This window comes from Mesocricetus auratus, unplaced genomic scaffold, assembly GCF_017639785.1.
Source record: "Mesocricetus auratus isolate SY011 unplaced genomic scaffold, BCM_Maur_2.0 Super-Scaffold_100010, whole genome shotgun sequence".
Taxonomy (NCBI): Eukaryota; Metazoa; Chordata; class Mammalia; order Rodentia; family Cricetidae; genus Mesocricetus; species Mesocricetus auratus.
Genome location: NW_024429194.1, coordinates 68,950,218 through 68,971,132, shown reverse-complemented (window position 1 = coordinate 68,971,132; position 20,915 = coordinate 68,950,218). Strand labels below are relative to the sequence as shown.

General features: G+C 46.4%; 2 protein-coding genes across 7 annotated transcripts in view; one reads left to right on the top strand and one right to left on the bottom strand.

Annotated features, from left to right (window-relative positions):
* Slc38a1 (solute carrier family 38 member 1) overlaps positions 1 to 14,523 on the bottom strand; it is a 65,476-nt gene extending 50,953 nt beyond the window's left edge. The window contains exons 1-3 of one of the 6 annotated variants that reach the window (XM_040753910.1): positions 14,230 to 14,523; positions 13,946 to 14,019; positions 3,547 to 3,639 (exon numbers count right to left, since the gene is read on the bottom strand). The gene's annotated coding sequence lies outside the window, so the exon portion shown is untranslated. The other 5 variants (XM_040753905.1, XM_040753906.1, XM_040753907.1 and 2 more) reach the window with 5 other exon arrangements.
* Positions 12,855 to 15,249, top strand: LOC121142972. Its single transcript, XM_040754237.1, has 2 exons — positions 12,855 to 13,172; positions 14,443 to 15,249. Exons 1-2 carry the CDS (start codon positions 12,855 to 12,857, stop codon positions 14,737 to 14,739), a joined length of 615 nt encoding a protein of 204 aa, XP_040610171.1. The 3' UTR covers positions 14,740 to 15,249.
* The last annotated feature ends 5,666 nt before the right edge of the window (positions 15,250 to 20,915 follow it).

Genomic DNA, 20,915 nt, shown 5'->3' with positions numbered 1-20,915 from the left:
TGCTAGGACAAAACACTGTGATCATAAAGCAAGTAGGGGAGGAAAGAGGTTTATTCAGCTTATACTTCCAAGTTGCTGTTCATCACTGAAGGAAGTCAGGACACGAACCTGGAGGCAGGAGCTGCTGCAGAGGCCATGGAGGAATACTGCTTACTGGCTTGTTCTCCATGGCTTGCTCAACCTGCTTTCTTATAGAACCCAGGACCACCAGCCTAGGAATAGCATCACCAACCATGGGCTGGGTCCTCCCTCACTGATTATCACTAATGGAGAAAATGCCTTACAGCTGAATCTCATGGAGGCATTATTTCCTCAACTGAGGCTCTTTCCTCTATGATGACTCTATGATGTCAAGAGGACACCCAAAACCAACGAGTACAGTGCTCTCACACGACTCGTGCGTGCGTGCGTGCATGTGTGTGTGTGTGTGTGTGTGTGTGTGTAGTACAGAAATAGCATGAACTTGTCGAGTAGGGAATTGAACATGACAATGGTTACCAAAACCCCACCCACTTCACTTATGCAAACACCAGTTAGTACCAGTACATCAAATAGGAAGCTGTTGAGGACATAAAATAAGTCTCCTCGAAGCCTAGCAGATTCTTGAAGATGAAAACTGGAGACGGAACGGAAACACACAAAGCCCATCATGCCTCTCATCTCACCTGGGCTTTACTTGGGAAATACTTGGTGCTCAAATTATCTGTGAGAACTAAGTGATGACGAGGTTTTTAAAACGGGACCTGGGACGGGCAGTGTGATAGAAAAGTTAGTTGGACTGGACCATGAGTCTTCTTTTTCCCAGAGAGTAATACACACTTGATGGAGAGCCTCTAGAACACGCATAAAAGAAATTCCGCCACCTAAAAATAGGCCGCCAAGACTCACTCATGTCCTCCTCCTCATTTCCATTCCTCTTTCTTTCCTGTCTCTTTTTCTATCTCTACCCCCGCAACTTCCCCTCAATTTAACACTGAAGATTTTAGATTGTTTTTAACCTACTTTTTTCACGGAACACTAGACTGCAAGAGTTCTGAAGGGCAGAAGTGGTTTTGCTAAGCCATTCACTCCAGGGAAATGGCTCAGGAGTAAATCATGAGAACCTAAATTCGAACCCCTCAGTCCTCATGGGAAAGCTGTGCACACTCGGTGTGTCTGGAATCCCAGAGCTGGATCCCTGGAACTCAAACTGGTGAGCTCCAAGTTCAGTGAGATAATCTGCCTCAATAAGTAAAGTAGAAATGAGATTTCGGAAGACACGTGAGGCTGACCTTTAACCTCCACATGTATGTAAGGAAGCATGAGCATACGTGCATCCACACTCATGCACACACATGAACACGGATACACATACACACAGACCACATGCATACATGCACATGTAAAAACAAAAGTCAGTCCCTCACTGATAGATAATACATGCTTTGTAAGAAAGACATCGCTACAAAGGGAGGAAAACACGTCTAAGGGTGATCTGCTGTCTCAGCAAGCAGTGACATCGCTGTCAGTGAGTCACTGCAGGCTATCCAGTCTTCTGTGGAGATGCTGCCTCTCACAAAGACAACCCCAGTAAACCTGCCAAATAAAGGATGACTACAAATGAAAATGTATACATTCAAGAAAATGAGGCTCAGGCAGCCCATTGACAGATTTTCTTTTCTTCCTATCTTTTTGTTTTGTCTTGCTTTTGGAGGCAGGGTTTTTCTGTTTAACAGTCCTGGCTGTCCTAGAACTAGTTTTGTAGGCCAGGCTGGCCTGGGACTCAGATATCTGCCCGTGTCTGTCTCCCAAGTGCTGGAATTAAAGGCGTGCGCCACCATTGCCAAGGAGAGATTTTCTTCATGTGTTTTTATTTTTTTATGTTTTTAGTTTGCTTTGCTTTGAGACACAGTCTCATAGTCTAGGCTGTCTGAGGATGCCTTGAATTTCAAAATCCTTCTCCCTCTACCTTCCAAGTACAGACATTACACTTGGGCATCATCATGCCTGGCTTTGAAATGTTTAAAGACATTAATTTTCACTTAAGGTATAATTTTCTACACTGAATTCTATCAACAAACACAAAGCAACATGATTATTGCTCACGCCTGGTAAATGGTTTGATGTCCAATGATACCCAACGGTACGCAATGGTGCCCAGCGGTGCCTAATGGTATGCAATAGCGCTCAATGATACCCAACGGTATAAACGGCACCCAATCTCTCACTAATGATGCTCAGATGCTTGATGGAGAGATTGACAGGTAGAGATGGGGCCTGAGCTGAGACTGAAGTGACACACTCGGCAGAAGTGACACGCACGCAGTCCATAGAGGTAGAAAGTACAGGTCAGATTTAAGAAACAAGAAACAATTGTAGTTTCCCTGGATGATAAGAACTACCAGCATTAAGGTAGTAGCACACTCGTGTGATTTGAACTTGGGGTACTAAGACAGAAGGATAGTGAATGTGAGACCAGTCTGGGCTACCAGAGCCTTTGATTCAAAAGAAAGGGGAAAAACAAAACAAAAAACATCAGGGTCTGGGAGAGATGGCTCAGTCAATAAAGAACTTGCTGCGTGAGCATGAGGACCCGAGTTCAGGTCCCCATTGTCCAAGTGGAAGTCTGGCAGACTGCCTGTTACCCCAATATTGGGTTCAGGAGTTAAGGGAGAGGGAGGAAATGAGTGTATCATCGGGGCTCACTGGCCAGCCAGTCTAATGGAAATAGTAAATTCAAGGTCCAATGAGAGACCCTGTCTCAGACTATAAGACGGCCCAAAGAGGGTAAGTGGGTCAAGGGTAAAGCACTCACCACCAAAGCCTAAAGACCTGAGTTCAATGCCTGGGACCCTCGTGGTGGAAGGAGACAGTCAACTCCCACAGTGTCTCTGACATCCACATGCTTGTTGTGGCATGTATGTATACACACACACACACACACACACACACACACACACACACACACACGGATGATTTAAGTATAAAATGGGAAATGACTGAGGATGACACTTGAGAGAGACAGACAGAGAACACACACACAAAAGAAAACAGACTATACAATTAATTAAATAAAAAACACATGAGGATCTTAATGTTGACATATGATTACTACAGCTCCACATTTAAAATAATTACAAATCACAGCTTATTCAATACAGAGCACTTCTTATCCTTACCACAAGAATCCTTGTTCTTGAGGCAAGGACTATCATCTTGGTACATTTTAGCACAGCACTGAAGTAAAATACACAAGACTGTACTGTGTTTATGTATCAGGGGAGAGAGTACACAAATAAATCCATCAGGCTTTAAGACACCCAGAACCTGTTTAAGCACACAAGGCCATCCCACATAAGATGTTAGCACACCGTAAGACACTTTGTGTGACAGAGATCAAAGTAACAGAACAAAGACAAAATCCAGGAAATTTTCAGAAATATTGTATTGTATGCATGAGGAAGAAATAAAGTAAAGAAAAAAGAAGGATAAGTAGGAGTTGGGGAAATCAGGACTTAAACTGTGTTTCTTAGACCAAGGGGTGATGATGAGGCGCACGCTACTTACACTGGGGACAGTACGAGGTGATGTGTTGGCTAGCTCAGTACTACAGGTGGTTGTCAGCTGCCTTGTGGGTGCTGGTACTGGAACTCGGGTCCTCTGGAAGAACAGATGGTGTTCTTAATTGCTGAGCCATCTCTCCAGCCCCTGATGTTTTGTTTTTATTATGAAGAACTAACATGATCATAGGTATCCTAACTTGAAAGCTGGTAGGTATCCTAGCTCAACAGCTGGCAGGTATCCTAGCTCAACAGCTGGTAGGCATCCTAGCTCAGCACCTGGAATCAACCATAACAGCTGACTAGGTCAGCACTTTAAGGAGGTGTTAACAAAGAGGACATGCCAATAGCGACCGGAGACATGAAAAGTACTCAGCACCACTAATAACTGGGGGTGCAAATCAAAACCACATCGGAACTACAACTTCACACTAATTAGCATGGTGCTCATCATAAACTCAGGAGATAACAAGTGTGGCTGAGGGTGTGGAGACAGAGAGGCCTTGTACACTGAAGGTGGGAACTTACATCGCAATTCCAAAGAAATTAAAAATAGAACCACCTTATGACCCAGCAATCCCTCTTCTGGGCAAGCACCCAAAGGAAATGAAATCACCACTTCTTGAGGGTATCTGCACGCACATGTTCATTGCCGCATTATTCTAATAGGCAAGATATCAAAACTAGGGATGTTTCGATTGGAGGGTGCAGAAACAGTCACACTCACACACACACACACACAGACCAACAGACAGGCAGGCAAGCAGACAGGAAGACAGACAATGGTCTTCTTATTCTTCCTGGCAGTCTCTTCTTGACACTAGTTGAGCGTGTTTACACACTTGAGAGTCCCGGATCTCTGCACTTCTAATATAGTGAAGTATCCATATGCTAACTTGAGTCCATTTCATAAGGCCTCAGTTAAGCTAAACAAGTTTAACTATAGTGTCATCTTATATGACATTATAACATACATATAACCCATCTTTTAGTTATCTTAACTAAATGTAATAAGCCAAGGTTGTAGTTAACAATGTCACATATCATTGGGTAAATAAAACAAGAAAAAAAAAAAAACACAGTAGACAGCCATTGTCAGTAACCACTACACACAGAATCTGATCATTATGAATACAGAATAGGGCACACTTTGTAATCTCAGCACAGGGAGGCCAAGGCAGAGAATTGATGCAAGTTCAGCTTGGCTACACAGTGAGATTCTTTTTTGTTTTTGGGTTTTTTTTTTTTGGTTTTTCAAGACAGGGTTTCTCTGTGACTTTGGAGGCTGTCCTGGAACTAGCTCTTGTAGACAAGGCTGGTCTCAAACTCACAGAGATCTGCCTGCCTCTGCCTCCCGAGTGCTGTTTTTAAAGGCGCTCCCCACCAAAGCCCGGGCGCACAGTGAGATTCTATCTCATGCAAAACAACAGTAAACAAATCAACAAGCAAGCAAAAGCAAAGATCTTGGGCTGAAGAGATGACCCAGCAGTTGAGAGCGTTTTCCACTTTAGCAGAGGCTAAGTTCAGTTCCAAGAGCCTACATCAGGACACAGCTCCAAGGGATGCCACACTCTCTCCCGGATTCCCAGGGCACTGCACCCATACATGTTGATACCTACACGCAGACACACAACACACACAGTTAAACAATAAAAACAAATCTTTAAAAAAAAAAACCCTCATCTGGGCGTGGGGGGCACACCTTTAATCCCAGCGCTCGGGGAAGCAGAGGCAGGCGGACCTCTGTGAGTTCGAGGCCAGCCTGGTCTACAGAGCGAGTTCCAGGACAGCCTCCATAACAATACAAAGAAACCCTGTCTTTGAAAAACCAAAAAACAAGCCGGGCGGTGGTGATACATGCCTTTAATCCCAGCACTCGGGAGGCAGAGGCTGGTGGATGGCCATGAAAAACCAAAACCAAACTAACAAAAAACCTCAAAGACTGAAGCTGGAGAGATGGCTTGGAGCACAGACTACTTACTCTTCCAGAGGTTCAATTCCCAGCAACCACATGGTGGCTCACAACCATCTGGAATGAGACTTGGTGCCCTCTTCTGTTGTGCAGGCATAAGACTGTATGTATAACAAAATAAGTAAACCTTAAAAAAAAAAAACCCTCAAAGATCTAGGGTCAGCAAGACGGCTAGGCTAAGATTAGTATGCTTGCCAAGCCTAATGACCTGAGTTTGATCCCAGGATCTGCGCAGTGCAAGGAGAGAACCTGCTCTTAAAAGCTGTCCTCTGACGCTCGAATGCATGCCACGGCACCACACCTTGCACTGCTCGAGCACACACATGCACACTCTAAACATAAACAAAACAAATATCTAAGTATTCGGGTGCATATGATACTTCCATTAAAAGTTTAATGTTGACACTCAAGATCTTTAAAACTTGAAATCCTTGGGAGACAGGCAACAATAGAAATGGTCTTTGAGACCAGAGTGAGAGCAAACGTATCTCAGAAGCGCTGTCTCCTCTTGTCTAAGGTCCCAGGTCAGCTAACACCGATGGTTGGAGCTTCACTAGAACCACATACCCTCCATCCTCTCTGGCCTCCTGGCTTCTGTCCTGCATTCCCAGGACGCTGGACCTGCCATGTGATCTGTCCAAAGCTGTTGTTCCTTCAGCTACCTCTGACACACTTGCCCTCGTCTTCCCTATTCTCCTAATGCCAGGTTTCACCAGCAAGTTCCTGCTCCACCTTCTTTTGCCTCAGCTTCCCCATCTGGAAATGAAGATACACTATTACCCTGCTCAGATAGCTATTGTCTTAGTTAGGGTCTCTGTCCGGTGCTGTGATAAACACCACGACCAAAAGCAACTCGGGGAGGGAAGGGTCTATTTCAGCATGCATATCCTGACAACAGTCCGTCATGAAGGAAAGTCAGGACAGGAACTCAAGACAAGAACCTGGAGGCAGGAACCGAGCAGAAGCCACTGAGGATGCTACTCCCATGTTATCCACTGCTTCCTGCTTTCTTCCATAACCCAGGACCACCTGTCCAGGGGTGGCTGAATCCTTCCCCATCAATCAGTCAAAAAAATGGTCAAGTGACTGCCTGTAGGCTACGCTTATGGAGGCCTTTTCTCGATTAATATTCCTCTTCCCAGGTGACCACAGCTGTGCAAGACGTCATGCACTGGTGAGTACAGTCATAAATGCCACGGTGTAGCCATGCAGTAGTTACTCCCAGTGCCTGCCTGCTTCTGGCGAGCTACGACGACTTTCCTCGTCAAGACAAATGGCTTTCTTCAGCCTTCTTTCTCTTGACTCGTGACCTCTCAACTTGGCTCCCACTGTTTCCCCTCTTTCCTGCTTTTTAGTTGCTCACCAGCTGCCGGCCTCTGCCTGCCCTAAGGGCAGGGTCAGTTCTCTGACTCCATCCCAGTGCAAGGTTTCGTCCACAAGCATCTTTCAGGTCTCTTCTCCCAGTCTAATTCCTTTGCTATACTGCAACTCGGGGTTTCCCTTCCAAACTCTACTCGATAATGACCATGACCCTCAACAGAAAATATGGTGTCTTTCTTTCTTTTTTTTTTTTCAGTCTGTAAAAAGAGGATGGGGGGAGGAGAGCAGATGTCAGTTTCTTTCTGCTCAGAAATTTCCATAAATTCTTTAAGCCGGCCAGGTGTTGGTGGCACACACCTTTAAAACCAGTACTCAGGAGGCAGAGGCAGGTGGATCTCTATGAGTTCGAGGCCAGCCTCCAAAACAATACAGAGAAACCCTGTCTCGGAAAAAAAAAATTTCTTTAAGTGTCTGACTGCCTGCTAGGCCTGCCCACACGGATGTTTTCGGTCACTACAGCCATCGCAGAATGGAAGCTGAACACATCACCCGTCCTCAGTCAAACCTCTACTCCTTAGTGTTGGACAATCCCAACTCCTCCCACCTTCCCCTCCATTCCACTTCTGGGACCCTCCACTCTCCTAACTGTAGAAAAAGATTCTTCTGGAGGACATCTGCCTTGCATCATTTTCGTCCCCACCGCCATCATGACTTCAGTTCCAAGTGTGTACATAGGCGATTTCTGGACCCCACTAGCTCCTAGCTCTCTCCTTGCTTTCCCTTCTGCTGTGCCCGGGCTTTGCATTCCTACAGTGGGTCTGCTCCCATGTGGGGTCCTGGCCACACCCTCCCCACTCTGCATCACACCTGTGCAAACTCAAGCAGGACCTTGTTTTCAAAGCCTGTATTGTTTGCTTTTACAAAGAATGCCAAGCCAACCTTTTCTGTAAGGCCTCTAGTGACCGTCGTGTGGTTATTTATTTGTGATGAATTCATACATACCTGTTACATGGATTATTCACTGGCTTAGACCAAGGACTCCGATATTTTAATAATGCCTTTTTGTTTTTCAATTTTAGTTTTATGGGGGAGAGGTATGAAGGTAACGCATATATGAAACTTCATATGTACATAGCATAGCAAACATTCACTAATACTCAAAATGATGCAAGTTTTTTTAAATCTATATCTGCAAACACCAGTGATCCTAACAAGCAATTTCTCCAGAAAAGAGAACAATAAAAGTGTGAAGCAGCACAAACAGCCCTTCTTCACCTCCATGAACTTGCGTGAAATTTCCTACATGATGAATTGGTACGGGACAGGTGTGAAAATACATTTAAAACCATGGAGAGCAACACAAAGGTATTTTCATCCTACCCTGCCACTGTGCTGGAATGTTTAAGATACTCTGTGTTGTTTCTAAAAGTCCAGGGACGAAAAGTGTATCAAAGCTGTCTGTCTCAACTGTGAGCAATTCTGCCCATCAGGAGATATTTGACAAAGTCTGGAGACATTTCTGGTTGCCACATGCAATGGGTCATCCATCGCAGGCTTCCAGTAGGCCATGCTGGAAATGGTACTAAACCTCCAAAGCAAAGGGAGCTGGTCCAAAATGGCAGCTCGCTAATGAAGTACCAACCCAATGCTAAGGAAGGTCAAGCCCCGCCAGTCACTGGGGACAGGGTGATAATCTAGAACAGACTGCCCACTGCACTCTATCCTATACACTGTGCCCCAGGGCCTGTTCCTACTTCTCCATTCTACAACAGGTTCCCACAGTATCAACTGAGTTCCTGCTTTCAATATGCCCAAACTAGGTTATCTGTGAATTAATATCCATATTTACATTTCAAAATGGCACTGATTTTCTTTGAGATACAAACTCTGGAAGTCAAGCCAACATATAACATTGGATATAGGAAAACAGATGCTATACTACTGTAAAATAATAATAAATGATATGTAGTTGAAGCTTAATTTAATGAGAACAGTGAGTACACTGGTTAGTTAGTAATACAACTAAAACTTCCATTAACTGGAAATGGATTTCTAGAATTACTACATGGATTTTTAGAATTATTACAAAATATAAGGACTCAAAAACAATTTGGAATACTCTAAACAAAAGAGTTACTTTCTACATGTGTTGTTGTTGTTGGTTCTCCGAGACAGGGTTTCTCTGTGCAGCTTTGGAGCCTATCCTGGCACTCACTCTGTAACCTAGGCTGGCCTTGAACTCAGAGATCCGCCTGCCTCTGCCTCCCGAGTGCTGGGATTAAAGGCGTGAGCCACCAACGCCCAGCGCTGCATGTGTTTTGCTGCACTGATATTTCAGATCACAGACCATCCTTGCACTAAAAGCAGTAATTGTGCTGTGTTTGACCCCTAGTGGAGTTCCTACATCAAGTCCTAACAAAATGCCCCAGGAAAAACAAACACAGACGGATGAAAAGCACCACAAAGCGGCACATGAAAAGCGGATCGTTTCGACAAGGATATCTTTAAATATACACCTCAGTCTGGAAAAGAAGAACAAGTCCCCAAGATACTTTGTCATCCAAACATCACACAATGGTGCAGAAAGTGGACAATTCCCTTTTTCTATCTGGTCTCTGGAGGATGAAGAACTGATGGTCTTTCAAGCTCTCTCCCAGATCAAGCCTCTGGCTGATCTGACTGTTTCCAGGCCAACGTTAACTGAGCAGATGAACCTACGGCTATTGGTTTTTTGTGTGTTTGTTTGTTTGGTTTTTCGAGACAGGGTTTCTCTGTGGCTTTGGGGGTCGTCCTGGAACTAGCTCTTGTAGACCAGGGCTACCGCTTCTTAACAGCTGACTCAAGACTGGTAGCTGTCATTCTAGCTGGACATGGGAACCAAGCAGGAAACATAAAGAAAGAAAATCAGAGATCAAGAGTGACCTCATACTCCATGGGTCTAGGATGGGATCCATGTGTATTTTAAGTGCTCTCTACAGAGTCCACTGGGAAGTCAGCCTTCAGGTCTACAGATTGAAATTAAAGGCTGAGGTCAAATGCAGCTAGTGTGTCCAGGCAGGCAAGGCAGATGAGCACCACGGCACAGGCTCACAGAACCGGAGAACGCTGACTTTTTTTTTAAAGGAATGATGGAAATTCGTGTGTGAAGTGACATCCTAATTTTTACCCAGCAATCAACTCCAAATAATTATAAAAGTGTAACTCACACAAGCCAGGCCCACAAGCACTCATCAGTTTACAATCACAACAAAAATGACTAAGACCAACTTTTCTCAGTTCTGCCCTCTCCCATCAGCCCCTGCCCTTCCACACCTCAGGCCGCCTATCCCTCTCCTTTTCCTTTCCAGTCACCTTCGTCACTGCAAGAGATGGAAACTGAGATCCTCACATTACATCTTCATGTGATCCTGGCTGTCTCAGCAGAGGGCCTCCAGGCCTGGGAATTATACAGGCCACGCATTGTAACCTGAGGCTATGGCCCCATGATGTCAGCAACTGGGTGGTTTGGTAAAATCTAGGTAAAAGCCAGTCAGGCTTATAGCTTCACATTGCTAAGATTTCACCAGGCGACACCCAGACATCCTCATGTAATCTCTGATGCCGGGTCTGTGTACTCTGCCTTAAATCTAAACCACTACAGAGTCGCCCCGCCCCTCCCGCTTTTGTTTTCTTGGGCTTTGCTTCCTTTTCTTTCTCCTGTCTGGTCTGTCTTTGGAAATGGAGTCCATGCCTTGGTAGACTTTAAAAGACACAGGCTGAGTCAACTGTGGAGCTGGGCTGAGAACCACGAAGACCTCCTCTGAGCCTTCAACTGGCAGTGAACTTAAGACTTAACTAGGCCTGACTTGTCCAAAGAATCCCCGGCTGGTTCTCATTGTATCTCCACAGCTCTGGATGGAGACAGTGACGCCTCAATCTGTTGACTGAGTTACCTGCCCAGTCACTGCAACCTCGCTGGCACTGAGTCTTTCTGTGCTACTACCCACCCCCATGCCGTGCAGGCCTCTCAGTAACTGAACTCCTCTACCATTAATGGCTGGCTTAAAACCCTTAATCACCAGAAAACCAGTGACCAAGCCATCAAATCGTACAAATAAGAATGTGTGAATAACTCATCTCCATCATCCTGATTAAGTCTCTAGGATAACACTGGTGTCATCCTCATTTAATAAATGAGGGGGGAAGTCCTAAAGCGCCCCAATCTGCCCCAAGTTCCCTAGGCCATTATGTTGCAAGCCCAGCAAGAAGACTGATCTAGTGGCTTACCATCTGTCTCCCACAGCCAGGAGTGAGGGTACACCAAAAGTGAAAGATCTTATGAGAATGTCACTGAAGGTGGTCACTAAGCACTTCTAAGGGGCAGAAAAATAGGACCCTGGCTAGGCTGTCACAGATATATAGGACTTCAGTAGGCATTCCAGTCTGGAAGCTACATAGACATTGTGGCAGTACCTGGGGGCAGGATGGATTTGCGTGTCATTTGGGAGAGTAGAGAGAGGTGACCGAGAGCCGGGTGTTGGTGGCGCACGCCTTTAATCCCAGCACTCGGGAGGCAGAGGCAGGGGGATCTCTGAGTTCGAGGCCAGCCTGGTCTACAGAGCAAGTTCCAGGACAGGCTCCAAAACAATACATAGAAATCCTGCCTCGAAAAACCAAAAAAAAAAAAAGAGGTGATCGGTCAGACTGTAACGGTCTGGGCACCTGGCAACTCACTGGAGAGTGAGGGCCTTACAAAATGTGAACAATTTAAGACTCTTGGAAGTGCCCAGATTGAGCTAGGGCATTTAGTATGGATGGGAACAACTGGGCAGCTGTTACATTGCCTTAGCTGACTGCTTCACTCCCGAACGCAGACACTTCAAGGTGCCTCCCATCTCACAACCTCTACATCCCAAAGATGTACTTGATGGGCTTCCAGACACAATGACGAGTGAGGGGCGCTTTCCACAGCTCTATTACTACTCAAAAGTGGGGGTTGTGTTAAGAGAAAGGAAAGCAGAACAGAAGGACTAAACTGTTTCAAACTTAAGGGAAGAGGAGCCGGTTATGGGGAAAGGAAAAGGAGAGATGATCTACGGCTAGGTGAGCTGCCTGGCCAAGGTCACAAGCCAGCAAGAATTTACAAAGCAACCCTCGTATCCCTGGCATTGGAGGTGGAGTGAGTGAGCACGGTAGTAGGCACCAGGCTTAAGTCCCATGCTCCCCTCATTATACCTCAGTTCACAAAGCAAGGCAAAAATGTACATCAAAAGTTGAAAGATTCACAAGTATCTTCACATCCACCTATCTGCTGAATTATAGTCACCCCGGGGTACAGGAAACACTGCTACTTCTGAAAGTCTTCCCCTAATTATTCAGACAGCGCATCCTTTCTCCTCATTAAGAGAGAAAGACACGTGTCACCTCTCACACAGTGTCGCCCTATCTCAAGCATCCTCGGGTCTCATGATCCTGTCTCATTTCTTCACGGCCTGAACACCTGGCATTTTCTGTATGCATTCATCCATAGCCTGTTTCCTGGTGAGACTGACTGGACACGGCAAAGGAGCCGGAACTTGATCTGATTAGTTGCTGCCTGCATCCACTAAAATCAGCACCTGGTTAAAAAAATTTTTTTAAAGCCCTGTTAGGATTAATACCTCAATTAAACCAGGCCGCTTTTCCATTGCTTTCAGCCACACGCTGAGAATTAAGTAACTGAACAGCAGAGTCATTTAAGTCATCTGAAGGCAGAGGTCGGGAGGCCATACCAGACGGGTGGCGGGACTTGCCAGTTTCCTATAGGGTGAGTTATTTGACAATGAGGCCAGCCCAGGTTTTATTTCCGTTGTCCTTCTGACGTCAGAAAAAGCACGAGTTGCAGCACCGTTTCTTCTACCAAGGTGACAAATTACAGCCTTGCTGGCCCTGCGTTCTGTAAACCATACATTTATTTCCCCCTCTATTATATTCTTTTTAATTTAAAAGGAAAAACCATGCAGAGTTGTCAAATCTTGCAAATGCATACCGTTTCCTAGCAGTGGATGGTTTCCTCTCTTCCACGCACAACACCGCCTATCCGTCTGAGAATAGTACTCGATCCCCAAAGCCAGTGTGTTTTCCACCGATGGAACAGGCTAGCAAAAGCCCGGGTCCACGCCGCAGAGCGAGACACAAAGGGCTGGAGTAAGCGCCACCTTCCTCGGCCCGAGGCAGCTTGTGGAAGGCAGTCCCCACGGCGTGACGCGCTTACCGCGAAATTCCTTTTGCAGCCATATGCACTCGTGTGGAGTGCGAGCACAGTTGGGCCGAAACCAGGCGGCGGGCGATGCGCCCGGGAGGACCGCGCGCGGTTCACAAGGGTGAGGAGGAACCCCGCGCCCGGAGCCGGGCTGTCTGGTGGGTGAGAGCGAGCCCCTCGAGATCTCGGGAGCGTTTTCCTCCCCGCTTGGGGCGGGCCAGTTTAAAAGCCTTTTTGCCGCAATGTTTGGGGCCAGGTGCGGGGGAGGGGAGACCAGGGCACCAGGCTCGGGTCCTGCGCAAGCAGTGGCCTTTTGTTCTCCCGCCCTGGTGGACCGGGTTCTCGCAAAGGAAGCAGCCTATCACCGGCTCTTCATTCTGGAAAGAACCTCCAGGGCGGGAGAGGAAAGTGAGTCACTGCCAGCATCCTTCCACTAATCCGAGCAGACCCAGGGGCCGAGCACCAGGAGGTGCAGACAACGTGCACCTGTTTACGGGGCTGGGCAGCGGGGGCTCCAGGACTCGGCTGCCCTGCGGGTCCCGAGATGTAGACTGACTCACTCCTCGGTGAACCTTTCCGTCCCTCACATGGCACGCTTGGTCCCTAAACCTCGAAAATGGAACCAGATCTGGCGCCACACTCCACTATCTCACACACACACACACACACACACACACACACACACACACACACACACACAAGTCCAAAAAGTAAGACACGGTACGCAAACGGTCGAATCTGGGGTCCCTGCGTTCGGGGAAGGGCACCGGACTCCGCCTTCTGGAAAGGCACCGCCGCGCTCTGCCCGGGTCCACGAGACATGGAGGATGTCCGCATTGTCGCCTCCCCTCCCCTCCACGTTGCCGCTCCCACTGCCCTCCGAACGCACCTTACCTCGAGAAATAAAGGGGAAGGCGCCGCCAAAGTGTCCGCTGTCCCCGGCAGTTAGATGTCCTTTGTGTCAAGGTCTGGCTAGGGAAAGGCGGCCCCTCGTCAGCAAGGCTGGGCGGGGAGGATCCGCGTGGCGGGCTTTCGGAGGAAAGTGAAGGAAGGGCCGGGCTGCCGGCGACCTTCAAGCAGAGTGGCGTGGCCGCGGCTCTCCCGGCTCTCCTCCTCCCGGGTCTGATTGCATCAGAGTTCCCCCCCACCCACACTCTGCCCGCCAGCCTCACACTTACATCCACACGCCCGGCGCGGAGGGGTTCCAGCCTGACTCATTGGCTACCGCAGGGCGCGACGCCCTTTTGCTTCTGCAGTTTGGGGACCGGAGCGCGGCCTTTCAGACCACCATCTCTCCCTGCCTGCGCGCCCTCCGAGCCGAGCTGCGTGCGGCGGAGCAGAGGTGTGGGTCACATGCCTCTCTGGTCGCCGCACCTTCGAGTCTCTCCCAGGCTGTAGGACAACGCGGCGACCCTGGTTGGCGGAAACCGAGCATCCGCGAAGTGTGCAGTGCCAGCGGATGCACGACCAGCGCGCAGATGCTGCCCGCCCGAGCAAGGAGGCTGCGCGCCGCCCAGCACCTGCCCGCGTCCTCCCGGGGGCTCAGCTGGGGCCACAGCTGCCGCACCCGCACCCTCGGGGCTGGAGGTGGAGCGGATCACTCGTCCGGGCGGTGGCAGGGGGCTGTCTCTTGGGGTTCGCCAGGGCCGCAGCGAGCGGAGTTGCATTGTGGGAAGGGCGCAGCGTGAGGGTAGCCCAGCGTCCCTGAGGCGGTGGCGGTCTATGGGACGCAGGGACACCTTTGGAAACCTGGTGTCGCGAGCCCAGCGGGTTAAACCGCTTCCCCTCTCCCACCTCGACAACTGCAGTCCTAGAGCAGCGCTGGGGACCCCCTTGGGGCTCTGGGTGTGACAATGACCCAAGGGGTCTACGCCAATGGCCCTGATGCCCCAGCCACGTGACTCTACCCTTGATGGGCCGGGGAACGGGGACAGGGTGCAGGCCGCATCAGTCTCGGGTTCCTCTTCCTGCCCCCTCTTTGTCTGAGGTGCAGCCCCTTAACTGAATAGGCTCTGGCTGGCACAGTCGCTTCTCCTTAAAATGGCGACAGGAAATCCCACCTGCGAGCCAGCCAATGAGCCCACCACCGCCACAGAGTCTGCAGGATGGAAGCCCGAGCCCCTCTCACGCAGATCCATCCTGTTACGGGTCTGGTCGGAGATTCCCCAGTTTGACCATTAATAAATTTTAGCAAATAAGAGGCTTTTATTCAGATACTGGCGCCGGGTGGGGATTCCGGAAAGCAGCACCCAGCCACCTCAGCCCCGGGTTTATAAAGGCAAAGAATACAAAGTTACAATTTGTTCTTCTGCAAGCTTGTTTACAGAAGCAGAGCCAGCTGTAAAAAATTAACCCTTAGCAGCCCTTAACATTTGGAGGTCTAATTTTGCTTCATACTTCTCTTAAGCACAGAGATTTTAAACTTTTAAACATAAAGTTAGCCATCAACAAAAACGTTAGCCATTACAGTTCCGTCTTTCTGTTCCATCAAAACAAGAAAACGGCGGTTGAGTCATAATTTAAAAATGAAGTCTACCTGGAGCCTGTCAAGCGGATGAGTAATGCTGTTTTGCAGTGGTTACAGATTTTTAGTTTCCACTGGAAAAATGAGAGAACCACCAAGATTTAAGCTCCTTAGTGACTAAAAGTCTTGCTCCTTTCCAAAGGCAGTCAATGGTCGCGGTTAGTTAAACCCTGTCTTCCAGAGAAGCAAGTAGGAGGCGTGGTCTTTAAATACGCCTGCAGACCGGAAGGTCATTGCAAACAGAAGGTCAGCCGAGCCCAGTACAGGGCAGTTTCTTCCTCAGACACAGTGTCTTTAACCTGTGGCACTTTGGTCCTTTTGCTGCTTCTTCATATGGAAAACTTACACGTCACAATAATAATCTGTAGGTTTATACAAAAATAGTCTCTTCTTTTTACCTTTCTTTCTAAAGGTTGAAAGTGATGATTTTAAGGTACGACTGTAACTTTGACTAAATTAGACTGAATAGGTAAACTGAGGCACAGCTCCATAAACCTGTTGAAAGGTGAGCATTGTTAAAGGAAGATGTACACTCATTTGTGTTTCTGAGAATCTGATCCCAAGACTTTTTGCTCAGATTTTAACTTAATTTGTCAGCTCCTGGACACAGTCTAGTTGCCCATCAAGCAGTTAGGAACCCAGGTCCTTGATACTCCAGTTTCTGTGCTTAGCACTTCATATTTAATTTACTACTCACATTTAAACCTTTATACACCTCAATGGGGCATTAACTGTCCTTTCGATAAATAAAGTAAATTCAAAGAGGTAAAACTGACCACATTGACAAAACACAGGAAGTAGAGGTGGGGAAGGGATTGCTACTCAGGTCAGATTCAGAGTCTGTTAGCAGTCCTTACAGGCACGGTGCAGTCAGTCTTCACCCCCTCCCTGGGATATTACTTGATACGGGCAACTCGGAGGAGAGAGTGTTCATCAGACTAGGACGTGCTGACCTAGTCCCTGATTGAAGGGTTAAAGAATTTACTCCAAGACCACACAGCTGTAATCGGCACATCTGAGTCTTAAACCCAGAAACAGTTACCTGAGAGGTTCCTGGATTCTGGAACAGCCTTGTTTACAAAACTAGGTGAGAAAAGCCGGGTGTTGGTGGCTGGTGGCGCACGCCTTTAATCCCAGCACGAGGGAGGCAGGCGGATCTCTGTGAGTTTGAGACCAGCCTGGTCTATAGAGCAAGTTCCAGGACAGGCTCCAAAGCAATACAGAGAAACCCTGTCTCGAAAAACCAAAAAAAACAAAAACAAAAACAAAAACCTAGGTGAAAAAGGTCCAGGCCACTGCATTTCAGATGGGAACCTCTGTTTCCAGTTTTTCTAGGCTTTAGGGGGTCAATTTCCCCTGTTTTAGATTTATGAGCACCACAGGCATTAATGTTAGGATCTGACTTATCTACCCACCATTCCCAATTGAGCATACTGTCCAAAATGGTATTAAAGTAGTTAGGACCCATCATCAGATTTTACTAAGCTGTCCTAAGGGACAGAAAATAGAATTTCTTTGAAAACACTAATTTTAGCTTCATAAGGAAACAACACAAAAGCATGATAACTAAAGCTGTCCTAAATAGTAAAAGAACTGCTGGAGGTAACACCGTCCCTGATTTTAGGTTGCATTATGGAACTATAGTAATAAAAACAGGATGGTATTGGCATAAAAACAGACCCATTGAAGACCCAGACATAAGTTCATATACCTATGGACTTCTGATTTTTGACACAGAAGTGAAAAATACACACTGGAAGAAAAGGCAGCATCCACAAAAATGGTCAAACTGGATGAATGCATATAGAAGAATGCAAATAAATCCATACTTTTCATCTTGCACAAAATGCAGCACCAAATAGATCAAGGACCTTCCTCTAAGGCCATTCACTAAATCTGATAGCAGAGAAAGGGGGGATAGTCTTCAACTCACTGGCCCAGGAAAGACTTTGTGGACAGAACACTGGTAACACAGGCTTAAGGACAACTTAGGAATACATAGGGCCTCATGAAACTGCAAAGCTCTCTAAGTAAACGGACTCCATCATTTGGACAAAGAGGTAGGCTACAGAGTGGGAAAAAATCATTATCAATTATACATTCAAGAGAGAGTTAATATCTAACATATATAAAGTCAAAACTGGTCATCAAGAAAACACATAACCCTAGTTCCAGGACAGTCTCCAAAGCCACAGAGAAACACCATCTCAAAAAACCAAAAAAAAAAAAAAAAAAGCAAGAAAGCACATAACCCAATTAAAAATGGAATATGGGGTGGGGAGATGGCACAGTGGTGTCTCAAACTCCAGTTCCAGGGGATCCAACACCCTTACATAGACATACACACAGGCAAAACAACAATGCCCATAAAGTAAATTATTTTTTTCAGTGGAGTACAAAACTAAACAGAGTTCTCAAAAGATGAAACACAGACAGCTAAGAAACACTTAAGGAAATGTTCAACATCCTGAGCCATCCGGAAATGCAAATGAAAACTACTCTGAGGCTTCATCTTACCCAATCAGAAAGACCAAGATCAACTACACAAATGACAGTTCATCTTGGCCAGGATGTGGAGGAGGAACACTTACAAATTACTGGTGAGGTACAAACTTGTACAGTCACTATGAAGATGAGTGTGGGAGTTTCTCAGGAATCGGAGACTAGAGCTACCTCGAGACCCCTCTATACCACTCTTAAGCATATACCCAAAGGACTCTTACATTTTACAATAGTGACACTTGCTCAAGCATGTGCATTGATTGCTCTATTTATAATAGCCTGGATGTTCGTCAGCAGATGAATGAATAATGAAACTGATACACTTACACAATGAAAAAAATTTTCAAAAGTCATGAATTCTCAGGTTAATGAATGGAGCTAGAAAAAAAAATCATGCTAAGTGAGATAATGCAGACCCCAAAAGACAAGTATTGTATGGATTCTCTTATATGTGTGTGTTAGCTTTGAAGCCTTTGATAGTCACGCTACCATCTGTATATCCACAGAGGTTAGATACTAAGGAAACAACTACAATAAAGGGAAGAATCTCCCAAGGAAGGGGAAACAGAATGTGTAGTCAGAGAGCGAATGGTACAAGAGGATTAAATGGGGAGGGGGAGAGAAAGAGGGTAAGGGAGAGATGACTAACACTAAGGGCCGTTTGAGGGATCATACGGGAACCTACTACTTTAGAAACGTCTTAAAATCTACATGTGATGGAGATTTTGACTACATCTGGAGTTAACCAAAACCCAAAAATGGCAGGGCACACCTGCTGTCAGGGAGTTTTGCTTAATAAAATCATTTGGAGTGGGAAGATCCACTTCTGATCCAGACCTTTGAGGCAAGAAGACACGCCTCTAATCTGGGCCACGCCCTCTGCTGGAAGCCTACATAAAGGACATGGGAGAAAGAAGGCCCACTCTGCCTCCCTGCTCTTGCCTTCACTAACAAGTCTATTTCTTTTATTGCATTTGAGCCTACTTCTTCAGGAATCCAGTGTATACTGAACACCAGCAGAGATATCCGACCTTGTATTGACTGAACAACTACTGGATTCTTGGACTTTCTGTTCATAGGCAACCATTGTTGGATTAGCTAGACCACAGTCTATAAGTCATTCTAATAAATTATATATATATATGTGCACATATATGTGTATATATATATGTGCACATATATATATATAGAGAGAGAGATTCTGTAAGTTCTGTCACTCTAGAGAACTTTGACTAACACATATATGTGAACAAATCTAAATGGAGTCACTAAATAGCAGGGGACACAAGGCCCCGACTAGCTATGTTTCACCACCAAGTGAAACTTCCAGCACCAAGAATTGGCTACATCAAGTTGAACTGTTGGCAAAAGAGGCCCCCTAGAAGTCCCCAAACATCTAGGCTATTGGTTGCTCTCACCATCTGATAGTAAGACTCTATTGCTAAAGACAACATTTACATATCTCACTGAACATGGAGAATTCAAGCTGATGACTAACTAGAGCCTTCACCCCTATAGACTGGAGATCCAACTGTAAGGCATTTTCTCAATTGGTGATCAATGGGAGAGGGCCCAGCTCATGGTGGGTGGGGCCATGCCTGGACTGGTGGTCCTGGGTCCTATAAGAAAGCGGGCTGAGCAAGCAATGTGAGACAAGCCAGTAAGCAGCTCCCTCCATGGCTTCAGTATCAGCTCCTGCCCTGTTTGAGTTCCTGTCCTGGCTTCCTTTAATGAGGAACAGCAATGTGGAAATGTAAACTGAATAAACTCTTTCCTCCCTAACCTGTTTTTTTGGTCATGGTGTCACAGCAGTAGAAACCTGAGCTAAGCCGGGGACCCGTCTAGAGATCACATGACTTTGACTACAAAGCACTTAAGTATACTAGTTGGTGTAATAAGTGATCAATAAATGGCATTTGCCATGATTTTGTACACTTTGCAAACATAAGCAGAGGCGATGGATTTTCAACACCCAAACTTATAAGCACAAAGCATTCTGTTGTGTTCACCCTATACCGAAAAGACTGCTGAATTCTCATTTTAATTCAAATTCTTCCCACTGTGCCAATGAGAGAGCAGGTATTAAAGAGTATCTAGGCCGGGCGTTGATAGCACAGGCTTTTAATCCCAGCACTTGGAAGGCAGAGGCAGGCGGATCTCTGTGAGTTTAAGACCAACCTGGTCTACAGAGAGAGTGCCAGGATAGGCGCCAAAGCTACACAGAGAAACCCTGTATCAAAAAACCGAAAATAAAATAAAATAAACAAAATTATAAAAAGAATATCTAAGTCTCCCTTTCAACATAAAAGCTTATATTTAAGGTGAGGAAGCAAGTTTGAGACATACATATGATATATGAATTGAATAGTAGAACATGCCATTTGCCCGTATAAATGTTGCTGTTGTGAGCCCATATTTCCCCAAAGGGTTGGGTTGTTTTGTTATTGTTTGTTTGGTGGTTTTCGGTTTTTGATTTTTGGTTTTGGTTTTGGTTTTTCGAGATAGGGGTTTCTTGTATTGTTTTGGAGGCTGTCCTGGGACTCAATCTGTAGACCAGGCTGGCCTCAAACTCACAGAGATCTACCTGCCTGTGCCTCCCGAGTGCTGATATTAAAGGCATGTGCCACCAATGCCTGGCTTGTTTGGTTTTTGTTTTGTTTTGTTTTTGGGTTTTGTTTTGGTTTGGTTTTGGTTTATTTGTTTGTTGTTGTTTTGAGACAGGGTTTCTCTGTGTAGCACTGGCTGTACTGGAACCTGCTCTGTAGACCAGGTTGGTCTTGAACTCAGGAATTCATCTGCCTCTGCCTCCTGGGTGCTGGGATTAAAAGCATGCACCTC